We start from the raw sequence: 10,821 nt of genomic DNA on the forward strand, positions 1-10,821 counted from the left end.
CTTCAAGATTCTTTCAGTTAGGTTAAGAGTTGTGAGTTTGACTTCAAGATTCTTCAAGATTCTAATTTTTTTTTTTTAGGTCAAGATTGAAAATTTTATAGGGGTTATTATTTTATTGGGGCTAAAATTTCCCCCCTACAATTTTCACATTTTTCGTTTCCCTCTTCCCAAAAATTATCAAGGCGCTCTTTTGTTTCATTCTCCCTCCCACTTTTTTACTCTCTTCTCCCAAATCAACAAAACACAGTATACCTACTCCCTCTCCTCAAAAGCCATTTCCTCTTTTCTTTCTCTCCCTCCCATTCTCTTTCACAATTCATTTCTCTCTTTCCTGAAAACTGAAGCGGCCTTCTCTCGTACGCTCGATCGCTCAAGCCTCTCTCTCCAATGATTCAAACCACAAACTCTCTCTCAGCACCCACTGATTCCCTCTCTCTGTCTGTCTCTTATAATTACGATGTCTGTCTCAAACCTCAATCATTCTACTAGCTTTTGGAGGTGAGTTGTGAGTTTGAATCTTTTAGATCTGATTGTTGTTGTGTTGATTTTGGTGTTGTATATATTAGTTTTTGATGATTTTACATTTATGTTTTTGGGGTTACTCTTTTCACTTTCACTTTCGCTTATGATTTACAATAGCTATCAGTTCCATTGGGTTACTTTACTTTATTATGGTCCAGTTTTTCTTCTTCCAAATATAGATTTGAATATTTATTGATGAGAATTGTACTTTGTTTTCAGATATCAAATTGCAGCGAGTGAGGACTTGTGAGCTTCAAAGAAAAATCTCAACAAAACCGAAAATGATTTGAAGTCTATACAAAGTGTTTGACAGGTAATTTCGAATAGGTATCACTCTTTATTTATCATTTTTCATGCCTATTTATTTGGATATTTTTGGGCGTTCTCATTGAATTGAATTAGAAAGACATGAATCTCAATTGCTTACTTTCCATGTTCAACTGAGAGTGCTGTTCAAAGTGAGAGCTGTTTCATGCCTATCTATTCAAAGTGGTTAAAATATTATGCTGCCTGCACCATGATCAACTGAGAGCTGTTTTCCATGTTTCTCAGAATTAGAAAAGCAGTAAATTCAGAGTCTCCCTGTTGTTTATATGCCCATGAATATCCGTTTATGATGAATTGAAGTGGTTTGATTCTTGTGCAACAGCTAACTTTTCTAGTGTTTTTAGGTTATTGTTGCAAGGCAGTTTCACTTCAATTATATTACCCCAGACCGCTCTCGGCTAGAGATGTTAAGTACAATGACTCCTCGTCCTTCTGAGCATTGGCCTTTTCTGTGGTAAGTGTTTCTAGCCGATTATCTCTTTCCCGTGTTTTTTAAATCATGTCTTTACAGTGCTATAATTTTATTCCAACAGGGGTGATGGGAAGGGACTAAGGATTCCAAGCCCGCATACACCTAAAGCACCTTGTCATGGGCCTCGACCTCCTTCTCGCCTTAAAGTTTCTGAGATGCGACATGTTACAACTGTTCTTTTCAAGGAATCGGCATTCACTTCTCGTTGCATGGTGCCATCAGTTATACCAAAGCCTCAGTGCAAATCAGTGGCTTCTAACAGAGTTCTCTTTTGTGAAGATGAACTATGCAAGGCAGTTGCTCAGAATAAACTTCTCTGAAGTGATTATGTTTACTTTTCATTGGTATACACTACTTTTATTCATGTCATATTACCAATTTTACTAGTTAGAACTGAGATGTCTCGGCGTTGCATTTGGCATAGCATAATTGACCCAGTTGAGAACTTACTTTTGAGTTTGGCATTAAAATATTTATGCATGTTGACGCTTATTTAGTGCTCAATTCTGGTGTAATGTGAAGCCCTTCCCCTATATCATAGCATGACCAGTACTTTCTACTTTTGATTTTGATTTTGCCAAATTGATCTGCTTTGTTGGCTGTCATGCTCATATATGTGAGCATATCTTATGTCATTTTTTTTTTTATTTTTACCTTTCTTATCTAATGTAGACCTAGAACTATTGAAGGTAATAAAACTTTGTTGTCACTGCTGCAGACAAGTGATGTTGTTAACAACAGTTGACCTTGTCTACTAATGCAATTGTGAGTGCTTACCAAGATAGAATTTAAAAAGATGGTTAGTGTTGTTTATCGGTAGATTTGATTTATGAGCTATGAGACAAGACATTGTGATGCCTAGTGGGAGAAAGCTTAGTTTGTTGTTCACTTGATTTGTGATATTTATCCTTATAAAACACATATTTATGTTATATAATTGAGGGTTATTTCCAAGTCTTAATTTTTGTGTTTCAGGAATAAGTTTGACTCAGGAGCAGTGGTTAGCCTTCAAAGAAAATTGTGCCTGACATAGAACAAGACATTCAGAAAAAGGAGTCACGCGCATACGGATGAGAAGATTTCCATATGCAGGTTGAAGTATTCATGTCATTGTCTTATGATTGCCAAGTGATGTGGTGATACTTGATGTCTCAACTCTCAAGTGACATGACTTTCCTTTTTATGTAATTTGAATATCCTGAATCTTAGTGTCATTTTGTACCTCAACCATTTTGTTCAGGACTTGAAATCACTGTGAATCATGTTTTGTTCAGTGTAGTGCAACTGAAGTAGAACTCTGTAGTTAAACTCTAGAGAAGGTGAAATGAATGCTATTCAATGCAGTAATATGATATTTCCTTCCAGATATTTCTGTGTGATGGTTTTGTGTTTGGTAATATGCCGATAAGAAATTTGTATGATTAACATCATGCTATTGAATGTAGTATTCTTTCGAAAGTAAAATTTATATGATTAAAATTATGTATTACAAATATTACTAATCTGTTTTTTTTTTTTAATAAAAAAACAAAAATTTGATTGTATAAAATTGATTTCATTTGGAAGTTGTTAATGAGAAATCAAAGAGAATCAAGAATGACTATAAAAATCAAGGAGTTCATATACCTATAATTAATGGTGTAAAATATTATGCCTGAAACAAGTCTGAAAGTTCTTCATTCTAAAATATCATTATGCCTAAAAGAACATTATGGTGTAAAATAGTACAACAAAATGGATCAACCGACTTATGTTATCAATTGTCATTAATTTGATCCTTGGACATGAAAAAAATGTAACTTTTTTTTATAGTTTAAGAAGACGTATATGTCCATTGCACAACATAAAAAAAAAAAAAATTGTCAAAATCAATTATGTCAAAATTATTTTTGTTCACTGCACAACCAAACAGACTAATTTTTTTCTAAGGGGCAAATCCACACAACATTGAATTGATTTTGGTATATAGAAAAATAATGGTTTAACCTAAGTTTTAGACGAAAATTAGAGGCAGAATTCTGTTTCATGTCTTAAAGAGGTCGATTAAATAAAAAAAACTATTTACAGTAGTTAAATAAAAATAAAAGGCCTTAAAGATCAAATAGTGCGCCTGATGCAGTTGGTACATGACAATTTCCTTCATTTGTTATGCTATTGAGGTTGTGTATTTGATTCCTTTCCTGCGATGTTCTCGTGTCTTTTTTTTTTTTTGTTGTAATTCTGCTTCTTCAACCTTCAGACGGGTCGTAACGACCCGGTTGAAAACCCACAAGATCCGGAACGACCCGGTTGAAAACCCACAAGATCCGGAACGAAACTTTAAGCCATTTTACACCGAAAATTCAATTTGAACATGTAATCTTGGACCAAAAACCTTTTTTATTTTATTTCATGCAATGTTCTGCATCTATATACACTCAAAGTCTGGAATCTAAAGCTTTAATTTCAAATAAAATATCCCGAAATTCCAGAAATATTTAGTATGAAAGTAGGCCATTGATGATACCAAAATAATTTAGCAAGAAAACACAATCAAAATTTATATCAATAGTTATTCAACAGTAAGTAGATGTGGATATTTTTGCAACAAAGATGGCTCCACCATGGTTTTTCACTACAACAAGGAGGATTTCGATGGATATTGTTGAACTCTGGGGTTTTGAGTTTAGTTGTTTGATGGCAGAGATCTTCATAAGAAGAATAGTGATTGTGTGTAGACAGTTTCAGTTTTCACGTGTTCTCTATTTTGATGAATCGCCACCGTGGGTTGCGTCAAAGTTGTCGGCGATGGTGAGTGGAAAAGAAAGAAGTTTAGAACTGAGAAGATTGGGAGGTAGAAAAAAGATTGTGTGTGCGGAGAGGTGATGAATCGCCGCCGGTGAGCATTGTCGGAGACGTCGTCGGCGATGGGGAGTGAGGAAGAAAGAAGTTTGGATCTTAAAATATTTAAATGTTGGGACAATGTGTGTTTCTAAGGGGTGACATGTTAATATGTGTGAATTGCTACTCTGCATTTTCAGATTTGGGGGGTGTATACAGAAAAAACAATAAAACCAATATTTCCCAATATAATATGTTTTATTTTATTAAATATTTATTTTTAGCAGGTCACCTGACCCCACCAAAACCTGCTGCTGTAGGTCAATGCACAAGTTGTGTTTTGTGCACAAGTATTGCATTTGTCCATTCTAAATGGGACCATAAAATATATATAACTCATGATTAAGTTAATCATTAAGAACCATCCATGCTTCTACACTTTTTTGTCTCATTCCCTCTCCATAACTATTGTCCTTATAATATTCTACAACCACCGCAAGTTGAATATTAGTCCCACACTTGTATGTACTCGACTTCCCTTCTGTACTGTTAAGGTGAAAATATTGTTGATATTGATCGATTTAATTGTAATACATAAGTTAATTCAACTATTTTTTTCTCTTTCCTATATTTTATGTTTAAAGAAATTATATTATCACATGTCACAATTGAATTGACCAGTATCATAGGCAGACACATATCTAGGTAGGATAGATTGGGGACAACTGCCCCACTACTCTTTCGATTATATTTGTTAAATATTTGATATTTTAATGATTGCCCCTTCTTAAAATAATAGATTGCCTCCATTACATAAAAATTTATACCATAAAAAAGAGTTTAGTTCAATAATTTTATAAAATCAAATGTGTAAATGCATTTGAGATGAAATTTTGAATAATTTTTACCATTTTTTTAAATATAAAGACACATAGAGAACAATTTTAATTTGTAAATGTTGATGAGTCTTTAATTTTTCTAATATATAATAGGATAGTGTTTATAATCTCAAGTATTTTGTTCAATGATAATGATATTATTATTATTATACCACTTTTGCATTGCTAAAAATTTTCTATAAATATCTATCATATAAAATGTTGCCTCCGTAAATCAATATTTCTAGATCCGCCACTGATCATAGGTGACATTATATCACGCAAGTGCAATCCTACTTGACTACCTTCACAATCTTCCAAAATTCAACCGCATGGAGCTGCACCCCCATATATCTATGTTATTAATTACATGGCTTGATATCATTGAGATCTCCACCTAGAAGCTACGTCCCTCCTTCTTCTCATTCTCCCACACCTTTAAAATATAATCCACTCCCTTTATCCCCTCACTCTCACACTCTTCAATTCTCCACCAACCCTATCATTCCATTCATTACTTTTCTCCTCTATCTTTATATAAGTCACCATCATTGTAGTTGCATTGCAACCCTTTGTTGTTACAAAAAGTGCAATTCTCCACCAACTCTATCATTTCATTCATTACTTTTCGTCACCCATTTTAAATTGGTCACCAAGAACAATCATCATTTATAGTGACATTGCAATCCATTGTTATTACAAAAGAATCGCAGTCATATAACCTTTTTCTTTATAAGAGTCTAGCGACGAAACTTCACATACTCATAAGTGGTGAATTGCGGGTTCGAATCTTACAAGAACAATACTAGACATATTTTCTATTTGAAAATGGAGGTGCAACAAAGACGATTCAACACCATGGAGAGAAGACCAAGAATGTTGAAAGATTTCCTAAGTGAGAATCCAAACTCAAACTCAAACTCATGTTCCTCAAGTGGATTCAAATCACTTCCAAGAACAACAAAACCAATTACAAACTCCATTCAAATCCACCACACACATTCATCATCATCATCATCAAAATTTCAAGCCCTAATAAAAACCATAAAAAACAACGTCACATTCTTCAAAATCACAAAACAACCCTCCACCATCCTCTCACTACCACGAACCTTATCACGCAAGTTATCATCAAAACGAAGAAGAACAAGCCAACGATGCAAAGGTGAAAGAGAAATCGAAATCGAAACCAGCACGGTGAAAATCAAAGACATCATACGTTGGAAATCCTTTCGAGATATACAACAACCATCGACGATTCCATCACCGCCATTATCACCTTTTGATTTTCGGCGTTTTGTGACGGAATCGTCGACGGGTACTACTGCAACGACTTGTTGTGGCAGTAGTAGCGACGGTGATTCTAGTTGGAGTGACGGTGATTTTTTTAGTGAGTTGTGGGATGCAGAAAACGACGACGTTGAAGAGAGTGGGAAAAAATTGTTTTCATCTTTTTTTGTCGGCAAGGATTCGGTAGCATCGTTCGTTGGGGACAAGGTGAATAATTAAGTGCATGCATTTTCTTTTGTTTTTAGCGTTGATTTTTTTTTTCTTTATAGAAAAAAACAATGGTACCTATATTTTATGCACTATATCTTTATTATTATTCCGATAGAATATGATAGAATATTATGGAATTATTTAATTAAATTAAGTATAGGTGATTTTATGCAGTGAGATGATAAAATTTGATTGTTATTATATTTTTTATTGATATTTAATTAATAAAAAGTTAATTATTGAAAATTATATTAAAGAAATAATGATGGTTAGACAATAGTAGTTTTACTTATTTTATTTTTTCTGTCGGTGGGAGGCCGCTGCCTGCTGGGGCAGTTGTATAGAGTACTATATTTTATTTGTGTTCTAATAATTTATGGTCAAATTTCATAAAACAAAATAATTTATGGTCAAATCAATATTCGATATTTTTTTTTTATGAATTCGATGTTTGTGTGCTGAATTATCTAACATAAACACATGATTCTTTTTATGAATTTGCTAATGAGTAATGACACTAATAATTACATAGACAAACCTTTGCCACCAAACTAACAATGTTATTTTTTATTTTTTGTAACATCTAACGTTGCTATTGGGATTATTGTTTAGCTGATAATAACCTGTATGTAATCTTGACAGGATGATTTGACTTGCCAAGATGAACAACACAGTCCAGTTTCAGTTCTTCGGGTTGCAGAAAATGAATTTTCAATCTTTGACCAAAGCCTAGCCAATATTGAAAGTAAGTTTCTCCTTTCAATTAAATTAACCAATGTGTTATGCATTATTAGACCAACCAACACAATTAGTAATTTTGTAAAATTGACAATGTTCTAAAACTTTTGAAGCACGAACACTTCTCAAATTAGGCATGTCCCAGTATAGGACATGTGTCGTGTCTGACACTGATACGCACCGACACATATCGTATCTAATGTATGTGTCCGTATCCGTGCTTCAAAGAAAACAAATTTCAATATTCAACTATTTAATTCTTAGACCAATCAAGACATTTAACAATTTCAGTTGGATTATCTTATGCTATGCATATAGAAAAATCTTTAGTTTTTAATTTTAGAAGCATATATATAGCATAATTGTATTATTTTATTAGAGTAATTAGTAATACTAATAATGTTTGATTTTTGGAACAGGGAGAAAACAAAAATTCAGACAAACTACTGATAAATCTGAGAGTCATGCAAAATTTGACCTGGTAACCTTAGATGAATGTCTCTCATTGGATGAAAATTTATACTATGGTGAAGAACATAAAGACGACGATAAGGAAGAGGAGGACCAAAAAACTGAAGAAGAAGTTTGGATTGAGGAAAGTGCAAAGCAATTACTACATATTGTTAAAGCAACAAGTTCATCAGTACAAAATTGTGATGACAATTTTGATACAGTTCTGCTGGAATTTTTCAAGGAAGAGCTAAGTGGTAATAGAAACCAAAAGAGGAACGATGAAGGATTTGAGTTGGAGATAATGAAAATTGCTGAGGATTGGATAAATGAGTCATTTGAAAAAACTTATGATATTGTGCATGTTAATAAAGATGCTTATATCAAGGAAATGGATAGGAGAGATGGGTGGAGTAGGTTTGATGAGGAGCTAGATGAGATGGTTATGGAGATTGAGGCAGCTATATTACATAGTTTGATTGATGATATTTTTCACCCCTAAAAGTATTTCGGATGTACATATTTGGAAAAAAAAAACGCAGTTTTTGTGCTGTTTGGATGTATACTTCCAGAATCATGTGAATATTTTAAGAAACATGTGGATTAGTAATGTTGTTCGCTAGTGATTTCTCTTTCGAAGTTTAGATCAAGTTCGCCATTTTCCTCTCTTCTTGAATAAAAAATGCTTCGATTTTACTGCAGTGTAGCACTTGAAAAGCAAAAAAAAAAAAAAAAAGGTCCTTCACATAAATTTATTTATGGTTGACTGAAATTCATTTGGACCATGTTATACTCTAATAATCTCCCTATGAGATCCTCATAAAGTTCACATGGATTGCTTTCCTTGTGGTAACTTGGGATTCAAGTCACAGTTTATGATGCTCTTGAACTTGGTGATTTGAGAAGAAATGCTGCATAGGGGTGTAATAGGTAGTGTACTTGCCAAAAAGTACAATAAGAGAATCTAGGGTTTATTTGTTTATTGGATGCCTTGAGAATGCTCTCAAGAGTAGTATTTATAGCCTGCTATGGGCTTGGGTTTCGGTTGCTTGGTTCCCAAGCAACAGGGGTATTTATGTATTTTAGGCTGTTTCTAGAGGTTTCTAGAAGTCTAGAAGGGCGGTGCCTCAAGGGGAGCGCGCCTGAGTCACAGGAGCCCTTTTGGAGGGCGCCTGAGCCCTTCTGGATGTCTTAGAGCCTTTCTGGAGGACTTCTAAGCTTTTAGGAATATTATGACGGTTCACAGCCCTCCAAGCACGAGTCTTGGGACAAGGCGAAATGATGATAACATGTATTTGAACCTTTTGGAGGTCATCAAGTCTTTCAGGGAGGTTTTGGTGGTTCACAGCCCCCCAAGCACGAGTCTTGGAAAAAGGTGAAGTGTTTGAATTGCTTAATGCTTTGTTTTTAGTACGTATGTGCCTTTGGGCGTTGTCGTCCGAACTTGGAGAGTCCTGCTCGGGTGATTTTACGTTTTCTTCGAAGACCCCAGGGAGTATATATTCGAATTGCTTTGTAGGTAGACCAATCACAGCCCCCCAAGCACGAGTCTTGGGACAAGGCGAAGTGGTTTGTATTGTCGTGGCGAGTTGACTTCTTTATGGTGATTCCTCATTAAATTTGCGTCGGTTTTGTTTGCTGAATTCATTTTGGAGATTTACATAAACGATTTTATTACTTTTGATGCTTTGGGCGATTTTCGACGATTTGAATTGTCGTGCTTATTTTCTTATGTGCTCCGGTGACTGTGTCAGCTCAGATTCTCAACATGTGGCGTTGATGTTCCGGTGACTTTTGTCGGCTTGAATTTCCCGGCGACTTTTGTCGGCTCGGTTGCTCTTCATTCGTTTGGCGATTTTGAGATTTTATTTTTCCATTCTCTTGTTTTTCTCATGGAGTTGATTTGTAGATTTTCCATCCCGCCAGAGCTTTTATCAAGGTTGACGTTTAGGGCGCCTTGTTGATTTGTAGATTTTCCACCCCGCCAGAGCCTTTATCAAGGTTGACGTTTAGGGCGCCTTGTTGATTTGTAGATTTTCACCCTGCTAGAGCCTTTATCAAGGTTGACGTTTAGGGTGGTCGCAGCGAACCCCGCCAGAGCCCTTCCAGGGTTGACGTTTAGGGCGAATGCTTTAAGTTTATTTGTTGGCGACTTCAGTCAGTCGAACCCCGCCAGAGCCCTTCTAGGGTTGACGTTTAGGGTGGTCGCAGCGAACCCCGCCAGAGCCCTTCTAGGGTTGACGTTTAGGTCGAACGCTTTAAGTTTATTTGTTGGCGACTTCAGTCAGTCGAACCTCGCCAGAGCCCTTCCAGGGTTGACGTTTAGGGTGGTCGTAGCGAACCCCACCAGAGCCCTTCCAGGGTTGACGTTTAGGGTGAACGCTTTAAGTTTATTTGTTGGCGACTTCAGTCAGTCGAACCCCGCCAGAGCCCTTCCAGGGTTGACGTTTAGGGTGGTCGCAGCGAACCCCGCCAGAGCCCTTCCAGGGTTGACGTTTAGGGTGGTCGCAGCGAACCCCGCCAGAGCCCTTCCAGGGTTGACGTTTAAGGCGCTTATGTAGATTCCGTTGATGTCGTAGTAGTAGCACCTGGACAAAATAACAAACCTAAATGGCAAAGTATTTGTAGATATTAAGGTGGCTCATTAAAAACCTGCAAAACAAATCTCAAAGGTTGAAAAAGTTGTTTTAGAATATAATTCTGCATTTCATCTTTATGTTTTCAATGGCGGGACTGTTGCTTCCATGCTCTTTTAATTATGGCGTGTTGTCTGGCGAGTTCTCTCCTTTCGTTCATCTAGCCCTTGGCAGGCTTGTTAGTGTCCCATCCTTGATTTATCTAAAATATAATAATTCTTCCACGCTTCCAAAGTAATCAGTATCATAAATAAAGAAGTCTTTAATCATATGGAATTATATTCAACGGGAACTAACTGTTCTTTGTCTTCTTTTATTTAGCTCGCTTATAGTTTGTACTCCTCTTCCTTTTCCTTTTCATTCTTCTAACTAAATATCCCGCCCATTAACTAATCATTCTTCTATTAAATCCGAACTAACTCGCTCACTCCATTACTCTCTATATTTCCTTCTATGAAGTTGGAACTAAGTTTTCTAC

The 10,821-nt window shown here is 35.7% G+C and overlaps 2 protein-coding genes across 2 annotated transcripts; both read left to right on the plus strand.

The window, feature by feature from the left end:
- The first annotated feature begins 1,020 nt into the window (after nt 1-1,020).
- Nucleotides 1,021-2,685, plus strand: LOC146897991 (F-box protein At4g35930-like). Its single transcript, XM_085735217.1, has 4 exons — nt 1,021-1,087; nt 1,194-1,303; nt 1,383-1,665; nt 2,297-2,685. The coding sequence occupies exons 1-3, from the start codon at nt 1,064-1,066 to the stop codon at nt 1,639-1,641; spliced, it is 393 nt and encodes a 130-aa protein (XP_085591343.1). The 5' UTR covers nt 1,021-1,063; the 3' UTR covers nt 1,642-1,665; nt 2,297-2,685.
- Nucleotides 2,686-5,488: 2,803 nt separating this feature from the next.
- On the plus strand, nt 5,489-8,351 carry LOC146897992 (DUF4378 domain protein). The gene is made up of 3 exons (XM_085733332.1): nt 5,489-6,516; nt 7,162-7,264; nt 7,677-8,351. Exons 1-3 carry the CDS (start codon nt 5,848-5,850, stop codon nt 8,207-8,209), a joined length of 1,305 nt encoding a protein of 434 aa, XP_085589458.1. The 5' UTR covers nt 5,489-5,847; the 3' UTR covers nt 8,210-8,351.
- The last annotated feature ends 2,470 nt before the right edge of the window (nt 8,352-10,821 follow it).

Source organism: Medicago sativa, chromosome 8 (assembly GCF_051527215.1).
Source record: "Medicago sativa cultivar Bolivia chromosome 8, Bolivia_mono, whole genome shotgun sequence".
In the NCBI taxonomy this organism is placed as follows: domain Eukaryota; kingdom Viridiplantae; phylum Streptophyta; class Magnoliopsida; order Fabales; family Fabaceae; genus Medicago; species Medicago sativa.

Excerpts from the sequence above, each read along its gene's own strand:
- LOC146897991 (XM_085735217.1), top strand. The coding sequence starts at position 1,064 with ATGTTTCTCAGAATTAGAAAAGCA. Across the intron at positions 1,088-1,193 it reads TTCTCAGAATTAGAAAAGCA|GTTATTGTTGCAAGGCAGTT; the intron begins GTAAATTCAGAG and ends TAGTGTTTTTAG. Across the intron at positions 1,304-1,382 it reads GAGCATTGGCCTTTTCTGTG|GGGTGATGGGAAGGGACTAA; the intron begins GTAAGTGTTTCT and ends TTATTCCAACAG.
- LOC146897992 (XM_085733332.1), top strand. The coding sequence starts at position 5,848 with ATGGAGGTGCAACAAAGACGATTCAACACCATGGAGAGAAGACCAAGA. Across the intron at positions 6,517-7,161 it reads CATCGTTCGTTGGGGACAAG|GATGATTTGACTTGCCAAGA; the intron begins GTGAATAATTAA and ends TAATCTTGACAG. Across the intron at positions 7,265-7,676 it reads AAGCCTAGCCAATATTGAAA|GGAGAAAACAAAAATTCAGA; the intron begins GTAAGTTTCTCC and ends TTTTTGGAACAG.